The sequence below is a fragment of the Haliotis cracherodii genome, unplaced genomic scaffold, assembly GCF_022045235.1.
Source record: "Haliotis cracherodii isolate W230 unplaced genomic scaffold, xgHalCrac1.p SCAF_5, whole genome shotgun sequence".
NCBI classification, from domain to species: Eukaryota; Metazoa; Mollusca; class Gastropoda; order Lepetellida; family Haliotidae; genus Haliotis; species Haliotis cracherodii.
Window position 1 is genome coordinate 29,504,117 of NW_027266308.1, and position 17,661 is coordinate 29,521,777.

The window sequence follows — 17,661 nt, forward strand, 5'->3', positions numbered from 1 at the left end:
TTTTACCAAGGGTAATGTTACGTACAAGTTGAAAAGTTCAGACTTTGTGTAGATTCAGAATTTCCCGGAAAGGAACATTATGTTAGTATGTTCCTTTCCGGAAAGGAACATTATTTTATCTAATTGTAATGTGAATGTTTCTAAATTAGAAAAGCCAAACCCTGAATATTTCGTATATACTAGCAATTTAGCAATGACGTTGGTTATTCGCTTTATGTCAGATTACTGAGCGTTTTCTTACACAGGGGACACATGACACAAATAAATCACGTGAGAAATCGAACCCGGAGATTTTACCTGCCATATCGATCATGATAACTATCTATGAATGGACTCCGTGCACACGGAGGCAAGCGAAACAAAATACTATTTATAAAATAAAAAAATATGTTTTTGTGTATCAAGACAACGAAACGGTTATCACACATATCTTTCTCCTGTTATAATGCGATGATTGAATGATGAACATTTTATTTTTCAGGACATCATACAAGACGTAAGGTTCGTAAGGTTTTCCAGTAAATTTATATAAATATGTCATATTTCCTCTGATTAGCATCCAGCCGCCAGAACCGGCGTTGACTATTTCACATACTGTGTTGCATAATCTACATCAGTAATAACTTAACATACAATAGAATTTTATGTTCTTGATACATAGTTTACTTCAACATAGAGATCGAACGTGAACATAAATTTTAGTAATGAGTCTTGCAACAAAAAACACGTATGTGGAGTTAACCAAAGAAGTTAAAAATTGGGAATTTCCGAGATATCCGACGCTTATTGTGTAATACGCTGCTCCTCACCCGGTACTTATTGGAGGCGCGCTTATTAGGGGAAATATGGGAAATATGGTTTTAACAAAGTGGTAAATGTCTCAGACCTGCATTACTTTGGGCTTTTCTCACATATTCAGCTCAGAAGTAGCTACGTTTATTTCCAGTTACATACATGATTTCACATATATCCACAATATTACACACTAATGAGTTCAAACCTGTGAAGATACGGGTAGATATCATTTTCCAGAGGCAACAGCGTACTCTTGCCTTGTAGAAACTAGGCTTTTATATAGCCTAGTGGACACGCTTGCCTCGGGAAGATGGGTAGAGAATGGGTTTTCAGCAACCTACGCTTGCCATAAAAGGCGACTACGCTTGTCGTAAGTGGCTACTAACGGGATCGGTCGGTCAGGCTCGCTGACTTGGTTGATGCATGTACTCGTATCTCAATTTCGTAGATCGATGCTCATGATGTCAATCACTGGATTGTCTGGACTAGACTATTTACAGACCGCTGTCATATTGCTTAGTGCGGCGTTAAACAACAAACAAATAAAGTAAAGATTTCGACTGAATGCTGGTATATCCTCACTTATAAGACAGGCTGAGCGCGGCCTCTGATTGGTCCACAACCCAAGCCTCTGATTGGTCAGATTTCGATCCTGTTCTTTTGGGTAGTCATGTTTTTAGGTAGACGGTCGTCTGAATTCTAAAGGTGGACCGTCATGGACAGACATGGGCGTGATGTGGGAATGCCTACGTGATGTACTTTGTGTCTCCATGCAAACGTGATGTCACACGTGACTACAAACAGACGTTTATCAATATGATTATGACGTTGTCATTTGTTCATCCATGCCGAGGTGTTGGCACTCGTGTATGTCTACATGGTGTCACGCGTGTCTTCATGCAAAACGTGGTGCCACGTGCGACTACAAACAGACGTTTATCAATATGATTATGACGTTGTCACTCGTTCGTTCATTCACGCCGAGGTGTTGGCACACGTGTATACCTACATGCGTACTACCATTCGTTTTTCCACGCAAACGTGATGTACTTTGTGTCTTCATGCAAAACGTGATGTCACATACATACATACATACAAAACCGAAGTGCAGACCAGGCGCCGGAACGAACCAATCGGTGCACTGCGTGTTGGGCCATGCTGCTCCACTGTTTTTTCAAGTTTCCAGTCCTTTCCAGTGTTCCAGTGTTCCAGTTTTCCTTCAGTTTCCAGCCGTTTCCAGTTTCCGGTTTGTTTTCCAACGGGCCTTTTAAGGGCCACCCATCTCTCCCGAAAGAACGCTTTCATCCATTTCTTTGACTACCCTCAAACTAAACCAAAGAACCCACCTCCTCTTCCTCCCCCTTCCTCCTTCCCCGCCTGCCTCCCTCCTCCTCCTCCCTCTCCTCCTCCTTCTCCTCCTCCCTCCCCCCTCCCCTCCTCCTCCTCCCTCCACCACCACCACCACAGCCACTTTTTAAAAAATAATAATAAAAAAATTAAAGAGGAGGATTTTATGTGCGCTTCTGTTAATTCTTTTTTCATTTCCGAGTCCTCCTCCTCAACGGAACCGGAGGTGCGCACGCCTCCCGGAACCGGAAGTGCCTCCACTTTGGATGCTCACGCAACCGGAACCGGAAACGCCGCCATCTTGGATGTACACGCAGCCGGAACCGGAAGTGTAGCCATCTTGGATGCGTTCGCATGACCCACAATGCACCTCTTTGTGCATGCACAGAACCACTTCCGGTTCTGGAGAGCTTCTACCAACTACTAAGAACATTACATATGTGTTCGACAGATCGATGATCTGTGATTGAACTAACGATCATCGGATCCTGGAACTGCTAAGAGACTCAAATCTGCACAGCGAATTGTGCCTCAAGCAACCCGGCCACCTGTGCAGTTTATTCGTGTACACGGTCGAGTATCAGTTTTGCCATTAATTTATGTATACGAGTACCAGTCTTGTTAATTTATTCGTGTATATGAGTATCAGTCTGTTTAATTATTCGTGAATAGGAGTATCACTTTTGTCATTCGTGTATTCGATCAAGTATAAGTTTTGCCATATATTCGTGTGTACAAGTATCAGTTTGGCCATTTGCTCGACTTGTTCAGTCATTAATTCCTTACGTGACACGAACTGTAACTTAATAACTCTATTATATTTCTATATAGGTCTAATATGTTTGGTCATGTGTTATGCTGAAAGCAAATTTACACATTAATAACAATATTTACTCGAATTGGCATGTGGGCATTTATAATAACTACATGCTAAACCTTGACTTTCAAAGCAGTTTTGATAGTTTGGTTTGGACATTTCCCAGGGAGTTGAGAATGCTGAAGGCTATACAATCAATAACATATAATATTAAGGCATATAATGTTCGTGGATGCGTTATTCTTTCTTTGTAGGCACGGGTGGCCTGGTCGTCTAAGGCGCCGCAATTCGCTGTGCAGAGTTGCGTCCCTTGGGCACGCCAGAAACCTATGATTGTGGGTTCGAATCCTGGTTCGCCCCGATTATGTTTCTAGATTTGTCAGCACCATACCCGTGCTCGTGGGTTTCACCAAAGTGGTAAACGTCTGAGACCTGCATCACCTCGGGCTTTCCTCCCACATTAAGCTGACATGCCGTGATATAACTGGAATGCTGTTAAAAACGACGTTAAACCCAACTCACTCTTTGTGTCTCAACTTTTATACTAGGTCATATTTCCTTACAATCGAGCTCTTGTTCGTCAATATGAAACGCAATCTGTTTGAAAATATATATTGTCTGAACAGCGTGTGTAGTTCTTTTTACAAACAAAATGAACACCAGCTGTACACAACTCGATTGTGACATTGTCATGCAAAAGCATGTTAGTTCTAACGCCGTCGGTCTACAGACATCTGCTACGGCTCGTGAAACATCACGATCAATGTTCGTGCAGTCAAACTTCCGTTTGTGAACACTGTCCAGAATTAACCATTGATTTTGCTCTAAGCATCTGTTACACCTTTGTGTATGCACCTATTTTCCGAAATCATTAAGCCAACATGGGATTCGGACGTTCGGACTAATTCTCATATCATGAAGATATATTTCATTTCGGCATGGGACGTAGACCTATAACATTTCGTCATTTACTAACATTATGCATTTTAGGAGCATTTGTTTTATTTTTTGGACCATTTTACTTCCAACTGCCGAGTCCTCAAACACAGGAAGTAGATCGCCGAGTGCTGCACGAGGTGTATCAGGTAGGTCTATATTTTGTGTATTGATTGTATGAACGTTGTATATAAGTTAGACGATTTTATTAACTTGACGTCAGTGTTAAGGATATTTGCTAAATCTCGGGTTTTTTTTATAAGCATGTGTGTATACGTTAACAGATCTATGTTTTAACATAATTTATAGACAGATCCGAGAAACGTATGTGGTACACTATTGGGTATATTGAACATGGTGTTAAACAAGGAATATAACAAGTCGGAATTAATAGTTCGCTGTATAATGAGGTGTATAATTATTTTAATCATATCATACTGACAACGCTTACTTCATTGATTTCATGAATATTAATTCTTAGACATTTTTATTAACTTTACTATATTTATTCTAGAAAAATAAGGTCATTGCGCCATGTGACGAGGAAATAAAACTGTGTGGAAAAGACAGTATAACGAAGGATGGAGATACAAGGAGAAGCGACAATGGCGACTCAGGACCATTGGCCGTGTTCAAAGATGGCATTGTCGGCAACTACGAAAAATTCGACCCCGGAAATCGAACTGGTCCAGGTGTGCATTTATATTTCACAAAATACATGATCAATATTTAGTCATATATGATGTTAGTTGCATGGTTGAGTTCAGTAATTATTGGGTATGATATTTAAGGTTAAATATGACAGGTGATCAGAAGTTCATTGATGCTGGACCGCCTCCATGGTCTAGTGGTAGAGCGTCCGCCCGGAGAGCGGAAGATTCGGGGTTCGTTCCCCGGCTGCGTCATAACAAAAGACGTTAAAAGATGGTACTTGTTGTTACCCTGTCTGGCGCTCGGCATTAAGGGGCTAAAACAAGGACTGGTCGGGTCGGAGTCAGTATACTGTGTCTGAGTGGGGTATTCATGTTAAACTGCGGCATGGTATCTCAGTGGGCTAGCACTATAAATCGGCGTCAGTCCGGACTAGTACAAACAGCCACACACACACACACACACACACACACACACACACACACACACACGTGCATGCACGTCGCTATATAAGTGCAATAATCTTGGACGCGACGTTAAACCCAATTTCATCTCACCTCACCTCATTGATGCTGAATGTAAGGTTGACGGTTATATTTATTTGGTTTGTTGTCGTTTCTCATATATTCAGTAAAGCTAAATGTAGGAGGGTTGGTTGATAAGTTATTAGCCTTCCATGTGAGGAATTTCGTAATGGTGAACTATTTTGTTGTGGATATTGCATGATGGTCTGGTGGTATATCCACCAAAATCTTCTGTCAATTGAGCAAATGGTTTAGATATAACAAGTAAATTATGCAGGCGTCTGTGACTTGGAAAATGGACACATTTTAGGAATTTGCACTGATCAAGTACTAAGTACGTAACACCAACATACATCCGTGAATATATAAGTTTGTTAGTTGTTTAATGCCGCACACAGCAATATTTCGTCTATATGACGGCGGTCTTTAAAAAATCGAGTCTGGCCCAGACAATCCAGTGATTGATATAATGTGTATCGATCTACGCAGTTGGGATTTGATGACATGCATTGATCAACCATGTGAGCTAGCCTGACGTCCAGAGCCCGTTAGTCGCCTCTTACGACAAGCATGGGTTGTGAAATATCGGCTATAACCTTGATTTTTACGTACTGTGGAACGACATTGGAAAGCATATTATGTTTCACTTCTGAGGAAATTAAGACTTAGAGACGCGGGAAGCTGAGAAAAAGCTGTGTACCACTGCGTCAGTGCACAAATGAGCCAATGCAATGGCTACAATCCACGAGTGTGGCTTTGAACTTTTTCCGCACCCACTTGATCTGGCTCCACCAAACGTCCATCTGTTCCCAAACATGGAGAAAGCTCGAGCTGGAATCCATTTCGGCTCGAATGAACACGCCAGAGGAGCTGTGGAGAACATTTTGGAACAGCTAAAAGAAGTACTTTCACGAAACTGTAATAAGATCCTCTTCTATCACTAGAAAAAGTGTCAATGTGGAAGGGGATTATTACTTTGAAAAAGAAATCATTTTTATATTTCTAGATCAAGACTTTCTATGTGAGATTGAGAACTTATCAAGCATCCCTCGCAGGTTTATCGCTATTACTTTTTTTTTGTAAATTTGAGTGAAGGTTGTTGTTACTGCTTGTAAGTATATACTTATACTTGTCTTAACTTTTCAACCTCAGGTGAGTACGGAGAACCAGTGATTACTGAAGATGATGAGAAGACAAAAGCGGAGATGTCGGCAAGAGAGTTTGGGTTTAACATGGTCAACAGCGATAAGATTGCCATGGACAGAGCACTGCCAGACACCCGCCTTAAAGAGTGGGTATACGTAGCAGGGAGCAATAAACTTCTTTGTCCGTCGTCATACGATTTGGTTTTTATGGATAGTTGCATCACTAAAAGAACACATTATTAAAACACTACAAAATATTGCAGCTTGTGAGGAACAACAATTATTAATGCTTTGCCCTGCGAAGAAAGTGAGCTTTAGATAAGATTGCACCTCCAGCCAATACTTCGGGTGTAAATACATTCCTTTTCATAAATCCTAACATATAATCAAACTGTCGCAGCGCAAGGAGTGCTTGGAATCATCCAAACCAGAAGAACAGTAAAAGTGAGCCAGTATATGGGAGAATGTGTGTCGAATGACAAACATTCGTCTTCAGCTTTCAAATCTAAATCTACATGTTGCCAGAAGGTCGTCCATGCTTTGCCCAAGTGTTGAAGACGAGTTTCATTTGCTTTAAAATGTAATGAATATAGCATTCTGGGGAAAAGGATTATTTTTTAGTAGAGAATGCTTATGATAATGGAAATGGGTTTTGTCAATTTCATTTATCCCAGCACGTTACTGGTTCAATATTGATAGAAACACTTTCGGGTTAGTACTTGCCTCTGGTGATGTACAGACTCAACATAACCAGCTACATGTATCATGCCATGTCATTAAGGAATAGGAATTCTCAAACTATTCGATAAATTCTACATGGCCTTATTCACTGTATATGGACAGGAGGCCTAACGTACAATGAAGCCATGTTGACATTCACTTTGAATGGGAACTTGTGCCTTCATAACTGAGTGCGCTGAGTGATATATGCCATGTGTGAGTTTGACGTTGTATAATATATTACGAGGGTACGTCAAAAAGTATTGACCAAAACATAGATGGAGTAGTTTTTCTCCGGCAAGAGATATGTATTTGCCAACAAAGTCCCCTTGGAGTTCTATACGTCGGTTTGAGATGCATCTTGCTGCCCGACTGAGCCTTAAGAGCAGGTAGTAAACTTATAACCTGTTGGATGCAACTTATACACATATACTTTAAGGCAAACGCTCCATACAATCAACCAGGTCACTGAGCCTGACCACTCGGTCCATTATGTCGCCTCTAACGATATGCATAGGTTGTTTGAGACCAGTTCTAATCCGAGATGATTCAATAAGTTCTTCTACCTCTATTTCCTAGATGCAGATACTGGCACTACCCTGAAGCCCTCCCCACCACCAGCGTCATCATCGTCTTCCACAACGAGGGCTGGTCCACCCTGCTTCGGACAGTCCACAGCGTCATCAACACCTCGCCCACCCGGCTTCTGAAGGAGGTGATACTCGTCGACGACGACAGTGACAAAGGTAACTCCGTTGTTGGATCTCGGACACGAACAATGATCCAACGACTAGCAAGGGAGCTATCAATGGAAATTGAATAGGGTAGTGGGCGTATGGGGTCGTTCTTGAACTGTGAGTGAGTGAATTGGGTTTTATGCCCCTTTGGACAGTATTTCAGTTATATCACAGAGTGTCAGCTTAATGTAGGAGGAAAGCCCGAAGTGATGATGGTCTCAGCCGTTTACCACGAACACGGGTATGGTGATGACAAGCTGTATATTGAAACGTACCCTAACCTTGCATTAATGTACCTTTAATTGACGGCAACGAAGACTATTCCACAATGAGTGAAACCATTTCCGTTTGCACGTCCATTGTCTAGACTTCCCAACGGGTTTCGCGCATTGTTAAATTAACGCGTTCACTCATGCAATGCTCGGGCGTATTAATGTTTTCTGTTCTTGGGTAGGATACATTTCTGTATAAAACAATGGTACTTTGTGTACCTTTCTGTAGCACTACAACGACAACGACTCGTTCAGCGATAGTGAGGCGCGTTTTTGTCACGCCGTAGACAAGGTGTGAAAGCTTGATCACTTTATATCTTTGACAAGACTTTGTTAACAAGATAGGGAAAAAGAACGAATTACTCCCAGTCTACGACGCAGAATGAAAATGATGTGAATGGTGCCAAATGATTAGATAGAACTTACAAGATGAACCATGTAGATACTGATAACATGAACGTACTTATTGACGTGACATTTTGTAAGTGACGAGACTTTTATGTAATTACGCCATCATGAATGAGGGTGAGTGAGGGAGTGAGGAAGTGAGTGAGTGAGTATGGTTTTCACACGTTGTAACCATGTGGGGAATCAAATGACTTAGGGCGTTACGAGCCAACGCTTTAACCACCACAGCCTACGCCGTCTCCTCTAATGGGGATGAGGAATGTCTGTGTTTCATAGTGGATCAGCGTGGAACAATGCTGACAGTGTGAAACAGTCGTGTGCCTGGTCCGACTCAATTATTTTACAGACCGTCCTGATATAGCTGGAATATTGGATTATTTTACAGACCGTCCTAATATAGTTGGAATATTGGATTGCCGCGATACAATATTCACTTCTTTATCCTCGCCCACAGAACACCTGAAGGAGAAGCTGGACCTGTATCTCAAGCAGTTTGATGGCATGGTGAAGTTGTACAGGAACGACGAGAGAGAAGGTCTCATCAGGAGCAGAATCAAGGGGGCGCTGCTTGCTACCGCTGATGTCATACTCTTTCTAGATGCTCACTGCGAGTGCAACAAGAACTGGTTACCTCCCTTACTGACAAGGATAGCCCATGACCGGTAATACACGATGCCGCAGATAACATGAAATAAATCAAATTGTTCCATGGGTCGATTAAGAAAAATATAAGTGACTATATTTCAGAAATATCTGTTAGATATCTGGTTAGACCATATCATTTTCTCAACCTGTTCTTAAAATAATATACAGTGAAACCCGATTTCTTTGGACCGCTCACAATGATATCGTCCGGAGTTTTTGTCAGCATTACATGTTAATGTCACTTTCATCATATATATATATATATATATATACACATATATACACAAAACGCAAGTATTTATTGACAAAGTAGTTCCACAAGTCACTTCTTATGTTATTTTAGTATGATACATGAACATCTGCCAAGGTTAAATTACCATTTCAAACAAATGTTGTTCTCAGCCCCAACACTATTATTGCGGGGTTAACCAAAATGATACGAGCTTTTGACGCGAAATCCAACACACTCTCACGTTCATAAGAATGAAGGTACATGTAATAAGTTTTGCGTGCCCCCAATAACATAAATACTGGTATCGTGTGCCTATCCAACCTTCAATTCTTGTCCTACAAGTCCACATCGATTGTGTAACCTCTTAAAACGTGTTACTCCTAGAACTATCATGGCTGTTCCTATCATTGATGGTATCGACTGGACCAAGTACACGTACAGATCCAATTACTATGGCACCCACTTCCGAGGCATATTCGAGTGGTCATTGTACTACAAGGAAAGTCTTTTACCTGGCCAGGAAGAGGGACGGAGAAACTACAGGAGCGAACCTTACAGGTGAAAATAATTCTAATAAACGCTTTTAGTTTATTTTAAGAACGCCCACCAAAGGATATACATGTATTTTTTTCGGCAAAGCGTTTACTAGTTTAGGCTATTTCGTCTGTGCATAATTAGACACTTAAAAATGTAGGTGGTTGATAATTGATGATTGACCTCATTCTGATAATAGATTGTATGGTTTTCACAATATATGCTTTTTTAATTCTTCCTTTGTTCCAAGAATGTCCTGAATGTTTGCCCAATGATTTGTTGAAGTAGGGGTGTTTACAGCGAAGGCATTACAATTGATTGTTAGATAATTGATAACCCTTTTCTAAGGTGAGTGAGTGAGTGAGTGGGTGAGTGTGTGAGTGAGTGAGTATGGATTTACGCCGCCTTTAGCAATATTCCAGCAATATCACGGCGGGGGACACCAGAAATGGGCTTCACACATTGTACCCATGTCGGGAATCGAACCCGGGTCTTCGGCGTGACGAGCGAACGCTTTAACCACTAGGCTACCCGACCGCCGCCTTTTCTAAGGAAAACAGTAACCTGCGTTTAATGACCCCATTTATGTGTTACCACCAGATCTCCTACACATGCTGGAGGCCTCTTCGCCATGGACCGGAAGTACTTCTTTGAGTTGGGTGCATACGATCCCGGCCTTGAGATATGGGGCGGGGAGAACTTTGAACTCTCCTTCAAGGTAACCAATTAAGACTTTCTCGAACGATCATCGTGAATATTCACCAAACTGATAATAAAATTAACCGTCAGAAAATATATGTTGATTTCTAAATGGTTTGATAAATGCAAAAATTGTATAGCTCCATTGAACAACATTACCACGACACTAAGTATATGTACTAATAACGTTTAGAGAAGCATGATATATATAATATCCACACCGGCTTTTAGCGAATGTGACACGTGAAGATCCGGGGTAGAATAGGTCTTCAGCAACCCATGCTTGCCGTAAAAGGCGACTACGCTCGTCTTAAGAGGCGACTAACGGGATCGGGTGGTCAGGCTCGCTGACTTGGTTGTTGCATGTCATAGATCCGAATGGCATGGATCGATTCTCATGATGTCAATCATTGGATTGTCTGTTCCTGACTCTATTATTTACAGACCGCCGTCATATAGCTGGAATATTGCTGACTGCGGCGTTAAACAACAAACTCACTCACTCACTTTTGTGACGGTGACCGAATGCCTTGATTTTTCCACAGATATGGCAGTGTGGGGGCAGTATAGAGTGGGTGCCGTGTTCCAGGATAGGGCATATCTATAGGCACTACTCAATCGACAGGAAGGTTCCCATGACCAACAGGATCCCTCTCCACAAGATGGTAATATCCCCGTCATACATCGCGTCATCTCTGTATATTATCGACGCATGTACAGTTTCCCTTATGCAAACCAAGTTCCTAATCGACACTGTATACACAATATGAATACACCTACCAATACCACTATCAACCGGAACCGTGAGTTATTGAGTGAATGTCGTTTTACACCGCTGTCAGCAATATTCCATCTGTATCACCGCAACCTGAAAACTTGAACAGGCACACCAATGACTTACAGCAAAGAGTCACTAATCTGTATTCCTAGGCTTGTGACATACGGAATTACAAATATTAAGGTTTATACAATATGACTGGATAACCTCAACTGTGTGTATTGCAGGAAGTCCCTGTAGGTTCATAGTAACTAATGTCCTAGGATATAGTTCCCAGCTTTCAGTATCATACACAGGACACTGATTCATGATATATAACGACCAGGACAATGATTCGTAGGCGGACATAATTTCCTTTTACACTGCTATGACATTAGGTCCCAGCCATTGATTCCCAAGGATTACTGCATTGGACAGTAGGCATCATTGTCCGGGACTACTTATCTTAGTACACAATGCCTGGCGGACGTTAGTCCGTAGGACTGTATTATCATTGACACTGCGCTGTAATCAAGTGCTATGTACACATTTAACAGACAAGATCTCAGTCGCCACCAAGCCCGGAAGGTAAAGGAACGATGGTGGAAGTGACCTAACTGGTCGACCAATAGTTCTGTACAGCGTCATGTAGCAGACTGGTCATATAGCACACCTGCTCACATCAGTCAGCAGGCAGAGGTATTTGAGTTGCATATCTATTTTCAAAACTGTTGGCGGAATAAAATGTCAGATAAAAGGATGAAAACGAGCATCCAGTATCAATGGCCTTTTTTAGCAAAGCACACATGATAAATATATTCTATTTTAACTTTAAGGTACATATATGTGAATGAGTCTTGCTATTGTTCTTGTAACTGTCAGAACTACATGCGTGTGGTGGAAGTGTGGTTTGATGAGGAACACAAGGAACACTTCTACCGCCTGGAACCATGGTTACGAGGAGCGCCACTGGAGAACTTACAGCCCCAACTGGAGTTCCGGCGCAAACACAACTGCAAGAGCTTCAAATGGTTCATGGATAATGTCGCTATTGAAGTCCTCGAACGGTTTCCACCCCCACCACAAAACGTAGAATGGGGACAGGTAGGGATGACAAAGTTTCTTAAGTAGCAAAGAATCCTTCTTTGGTTTAACAAGATACATTCTTATATTGAGACGAGGGAGATGAAAAGTACTGTACGACGGTCTCGAGAGAGTGGTAGGATTTTGTCACATATCTTATGCTATTCATCTTTAAACCTTTTTATTATCTAAAAATCACCCGGGGTATTAAAGATCTTCAGCAACCCATGCTTGCGGTAAAAGGCGACTGTGCTTGTAAGATGCGACTAAAGGGATCGGGTGGTCAGGCTCGCTGACTTGGTTAATGCATGTATTCGTATCCCATTTGCGTGGTGCTCATGATTTCAATCACTTGATTGTCTGGTCAAGACTCGATTTTTAACAGACAGCCGTCATATAGCTGGATTATTGCTGAGTACGGCGATAACAACAAACAAACAAAATCCATAAAAACACTGATGGATGTTTGACTCTGTCCCAGTTTTTATCCTTGCGAGCTGTGACACGAAGCATGTTGACAGTTTAACGATAATAAATGTTCATTGTCACCTGTCAGATTCGACCATGGTATACAGATCAGTGTTGGACAGAAGTCGGTGACGGGAAGATTGCGCTCATCCCCTGTGCGTCTCGACCATACAGGCAAGGACAGGTAATTCTACACAATGTGGAGGTTTATAACTCACAAGACACGTTAAATGAACATTTCTATGTATCTTCAAAACCAATGGCGGTCCTCGTGGGAATGGTTACACGTACACGGCAACCTCGTTAAATAGAACTCCATTGTGTCGAGACATATTTTCAGAACTTGATGGCCCTACTCAAATCTTATTGGCGCTATCTATTTGATATCAATACTCTGCCTGTCTCGAACTATGGTTAATTCGTCATATATTCCACGGTTCTCGAGGTTGCACTGTATATACCCGTGACACAATGGTGAGGGGGAAGCCAAAAGACCTGATCGTTCAAGGCAGAACCAAATGTTCTAACCAACCTCCAGATGACAGTCAATAGAATCAATGACAAACTTCCGGCCCAGGATAGTGACTCATAAACGTGTGTAATTAAAGAAATGCGATGATGTCACTTGCGAGTTAATTACAAAAGATCTCCTGAAATCACATGATCTTGAGAGAGTGAGCGAGTTTGGTTTAATCGTTCGAAAGCTCGAAATCAAATGTTCCAATAATGGTGAAATTTCTTATGCATAAATATGGTTGTTTGATATTGAGCAAACTTATTACTAACTGATACTGCATACATTCTTTGGATACACCTACAAATACCACGATCACCCGGAACAATGAGTGATTAAGTGAATGTCACTTAACACTGCTGTCAGCAATATTCCAGCTGTATCACGCAACCTGTTTCGGACAGTGAAACAAGTGTTTAACGAGTGACCACGTTCCACTCCATCTGAGTAGATGACGTGCAAATCAACTAGGCCACGGAGCCTGACCAGCTGATCCAGTGTCGTCGCCTATTAAAACACGCAAAACGTGAATTTACGCGGATCCCACATTCATATTGATAACATTTTGTTAATGTTTGAGAGATGTTATCTCAATTACCATTCATCACCACTCGACCTTTTCCGTAACTGCAAGAATATACCTGTCCCGGGATGACATGAGTGGTCACGAATGGTAAAAGACTTATATGTTTGTAGTTTTTCCGACTAGACGTAAATGGTAAACTAGGCCTGGGAGAGAGATGCGTGCTGCACACAAAAGACAATATGCAGCCTCAGATATCCAGATGTCCCGAAAACCCCAAAGGATCCTGGGAATATATTAAGGTGAGAACGGATTTATGTTCGCTACAGGCAAAATGTATTTGAAATAGAACACGACAGGAGGTAATGAAAATTCAAAGATACCCAAGTTATTGCGAAAGAATGAGATCAGTAGCTCTCTTTCAAATACATGTATATTTTGAAGAGATGACAAACGTATAAGCGACAAAACCCTGTCCATATCCAATAGAAATATCTGCATAAAAGCAAAGTCGATTGTACAATTCCAACTTTACCATGAGCATGTGTTTATGAATCACGATCAAATAGTAATGATATCAGATGAGCGCATCCTGCCCCACTGGTGGCACCAGCCATAAAACAAACACATGCAAAGTCAAGTAAATTGTTAAGGAATTGACTGTATATGAATGATTCTTTTTAAAGATGAAATTTATATATCAGAGGAAATGTTAAAGATAATTGCTCTGCATTTTGCAGATGCTCTTATTATTGTTCCAGATAAAATTATTGGGCCCACAGAACAGATTAAATATTTTCCAAGATTATTGTGATAAATGGGGTATGGAAGTTAATAGTGACAAACCCAAAATTAGTGTTTTAAAAAAAATGACGGGCCCCGCTATAGGCATGAAAGGTGGTGACTGAATGGTCGGCAACTAGTAAGACGCTTTAGATATGATACTATCAAATATATGGGCTTAATGGTTACCCCGAAATTAATTTGGACCAAAGGGTGTAAAGCCGTTTCCCTATAAGTTCTATAATAAGGCAGTTTGATCTGTCCATAAATAATTCATTTTAAATATTTGATAGGAAAATAATCCCCATTTTATTGTATGGAAGCCAAATATGGGATTTGTTAAAGGAGAAAGTATTGAATAATGTTTCTATAGGAACTTTTTCAATTAGGGGTAGTGTATACATTTTCAAATGCGGCCAACTATGAGGATTGTGGGAGACTTCCTTTAACTTCTATATCTTATGTTAAATGTATTAACTATCGGTTAAGGTTACTGAATATTAATAATGACAGATATCCTTTTTTAATGTTACATAATGATGAGAAATACATGTGACAGAAGGTACCAAAATTGGGAAACCCATGTGAGTGTGTGAGTATGGTTTTTCACCGCTTTTAGCAATGTTCCAGCAATATCGCGGTGGGGGACACCAGAAATGGGCCCCACACATTATGCCCAAGTGGGGAATCGAACCCGGGTCTTCAGCGTGACGAGCGAACGCTTTAACCACTGGGCTACCCAACCGCCCGCAACCAATGTGAGAATCACCTCTTCAAATATCGTGTTGGCTATGCTTGGATGACACAAAGAGTTGGTAACTCCAGTATCCAGTTATTTAAAACAACGAGAAAGTGTTTGTAATGTTCAAGACTGGCACTCCGAAATGGTCTCACGGTTTCGACGTGAGAACTATATTCTTAATATCAATAGTTCCAAGTAGAGAACAGCACTGTTAAATCTTAGAACTGGTTATAATATACTTGGTGTCCAGAAATACGTAAGAAATATTTCTTCTGATAATGTAGATGTTTTTCGTTGCCCACCATGTAAGTCATCTTTGCTCCAAAATAAGAAGTACAATCTCAGACATTTTTTAAACCGTGACATTGTAAGTATTTTTTGGAATGCATAATGATGAGATGAATTGAACATTGCAAAATATGCTCATCACTATGTCGTATAAGAAATGAACTGTAACCTTATATTCAATCTTACTATGTATGCTACTCATGTTTTGTGTTGTTCCATATTATTCCACGGTAAGCATATCCACAATCATAGATGTACGGGCAGCGAAAAGTAACAGAAATGTGTGAGGTGCAATGGGGTTTAGCGTCGCGTTCAAGATTATTGCACTTACATAGCAACGTGCATGTACGTGTGTGTGTGGCTGCTTGTACTGTCCCGGACTGATGTTATAGTGCTAGCCAAATTGAGATACCATGCCGCAGTTTAACATGAATACCCCACTCAGACACAGTATACTGACTCCGAGCCGACCAGTCCTTGTTTTAGCCCCATAATGCCAAGCGCCAGACAGGGTAACAACGAGTACCATCTTTTAACGTCTTTTGGTATGACTCGGCCTGGAATCGAACCCCGGACCTTCCGCTCTCCGGGCGGACGCTCTACCACTGGACCACGTTTTTTTGGTTTGGTTTGTTGTTTTACGCCGCACTCAGCAATATTCCAGCTATATGACGGCGGTCTGTAAATAATCGAGTCTGGACCAGGCAATACTGTATTTGCAATCATGAGCATTGATCCACGCCATTCGGATCGATGACAACCAAATCAACCATCAACCATCAACCAAATTAGCGAGCCTGACCATTCGATCACGTTAGTCACCTTTTACGACAAGCAAAGTCGCCTTTTACGGCAAGATTAGGTTGCTGTAGACTTATTCCACCCCGGATTTTCACGGGTCCTGGACCACCGAGGCGGTCAGTAACAGAAATGATTACTCTACAGTTAAGCGATGTATCAAGTTATACATTTAAGTAATAGATTGAACCTCCAGCGAGTGAATGTTGTTCTACACCGCAATACATAGTACTCCACATCCTGTAAATAATTGAGCCCATGGTAAACAAGTGGTTGATAACATGAACAACGATCGGGGCATGATGACACAGTGTCAGTCAGGGACTCAGTGATTATTCGCATGGTTATTTTTAACAAGAATATATTTTTTTCAGGATACACAACAAATCAGAAGCAACGCGGTACAAATGTGCATTCACTTCGATGAAGAGACAAATGTACTGTTTTTTAAAAAGTGTGATCGCAATTCTCACGATCAGAAATGGATATTCAAACAGATCTACATGTGGATGTGATGAGGCTCCTGCTTAAAGTGGAGGAACTAGACAATGGCTGGAGAAATGTCATATAAAATCCCAAAAGCCAAAAATAGAAATGACTTCTGCTGGGAAGATAAGACTTGTATTACCCATCACCAAATACAAACAACACAGATTCATCTGAACATAGATTCATCGGAATATATCGTGAACAAACTCCGTCTCAACGTATCTTAAAGTTTTGCGAAGAATAGGGGAGAATGTTTGTTTGCATGGTGTGGCAGGTTTGTTTCTTTATGTCGTGGAATTACCAAAATGATTTCTGATACTTTATACGTACAATGAAACGTTTTTCAATAAAACTCAGTGCATTGTTGGCACCAAATAATATTGTTTTGTGTTACTGTTTCGATGGTTCCTGTGTTTAGCTAAGATAGTGAATACAAATTGGGGTGCACGGGTGTCTAGTCATCTATGGCGCCGCATTTCGCTGTGTAGAGTTGCGTCCGTTGGGCACACCAGAAACCTATGATTGTGAGTTCGAATCCCGGTTCGCCCTGTTATGTTTGTAGGTTGTCAGCACAATACTCGTGCGTTTCACCAGAGTTTTAAACTTCTGAGACCTGCATCCCTTCGGGGTTTTCTCACACATTAAGCTGTTCAAAGTTAAAACCCAACTCACTCAGTAATTAACATTGAGTCCATGAGCAACTTCCGTGTGTGTTGTCAACTGTACAAATGATAAACTTACCGGCGGAAGTATA

The 17,661-nt window shown here is 41.2% G+C and overlaps 1 protein-coding gene across 1 annotated transcript; it reads left to right on the forward strand.

Annotated features, from left to right (window-relative positions):
• Positions 1-3,847: 3,847 nt before the first annotated feature.
• On the forward strand, positions 3,848-17,258 carry LOC139443013 (N-acetylgalactosaminyltransferase 7-like). The gene is made up of 12 exons (XM_071223935.1): positions 3,848-4,044; positions 4,410-4,587; positions 6,223-6,361; positions 7,515-7,681; positions 8,807-9,014; positions 9,614-9,787; positions 10,364-10,481; positions 11,008-11,127; positions 12,102-12,323; positions 12,859-12,954; positions 13,981-14,109; positions 16,793-17,258. The coding sequence occupies exons 1-12, from the start codon at positions 3,898-3,900 to the stop codon at positions 16,931-16,933; spliced, it is 1,839 nt and encodes a 612-aa protein (XP_071080036.1). The 5' UTR covers positions 3,848-3,897; the 3' UTR covers positions 16,934-17,258.
• Positions 17,259-17,661: the final 403 nt, after the last annotated feature.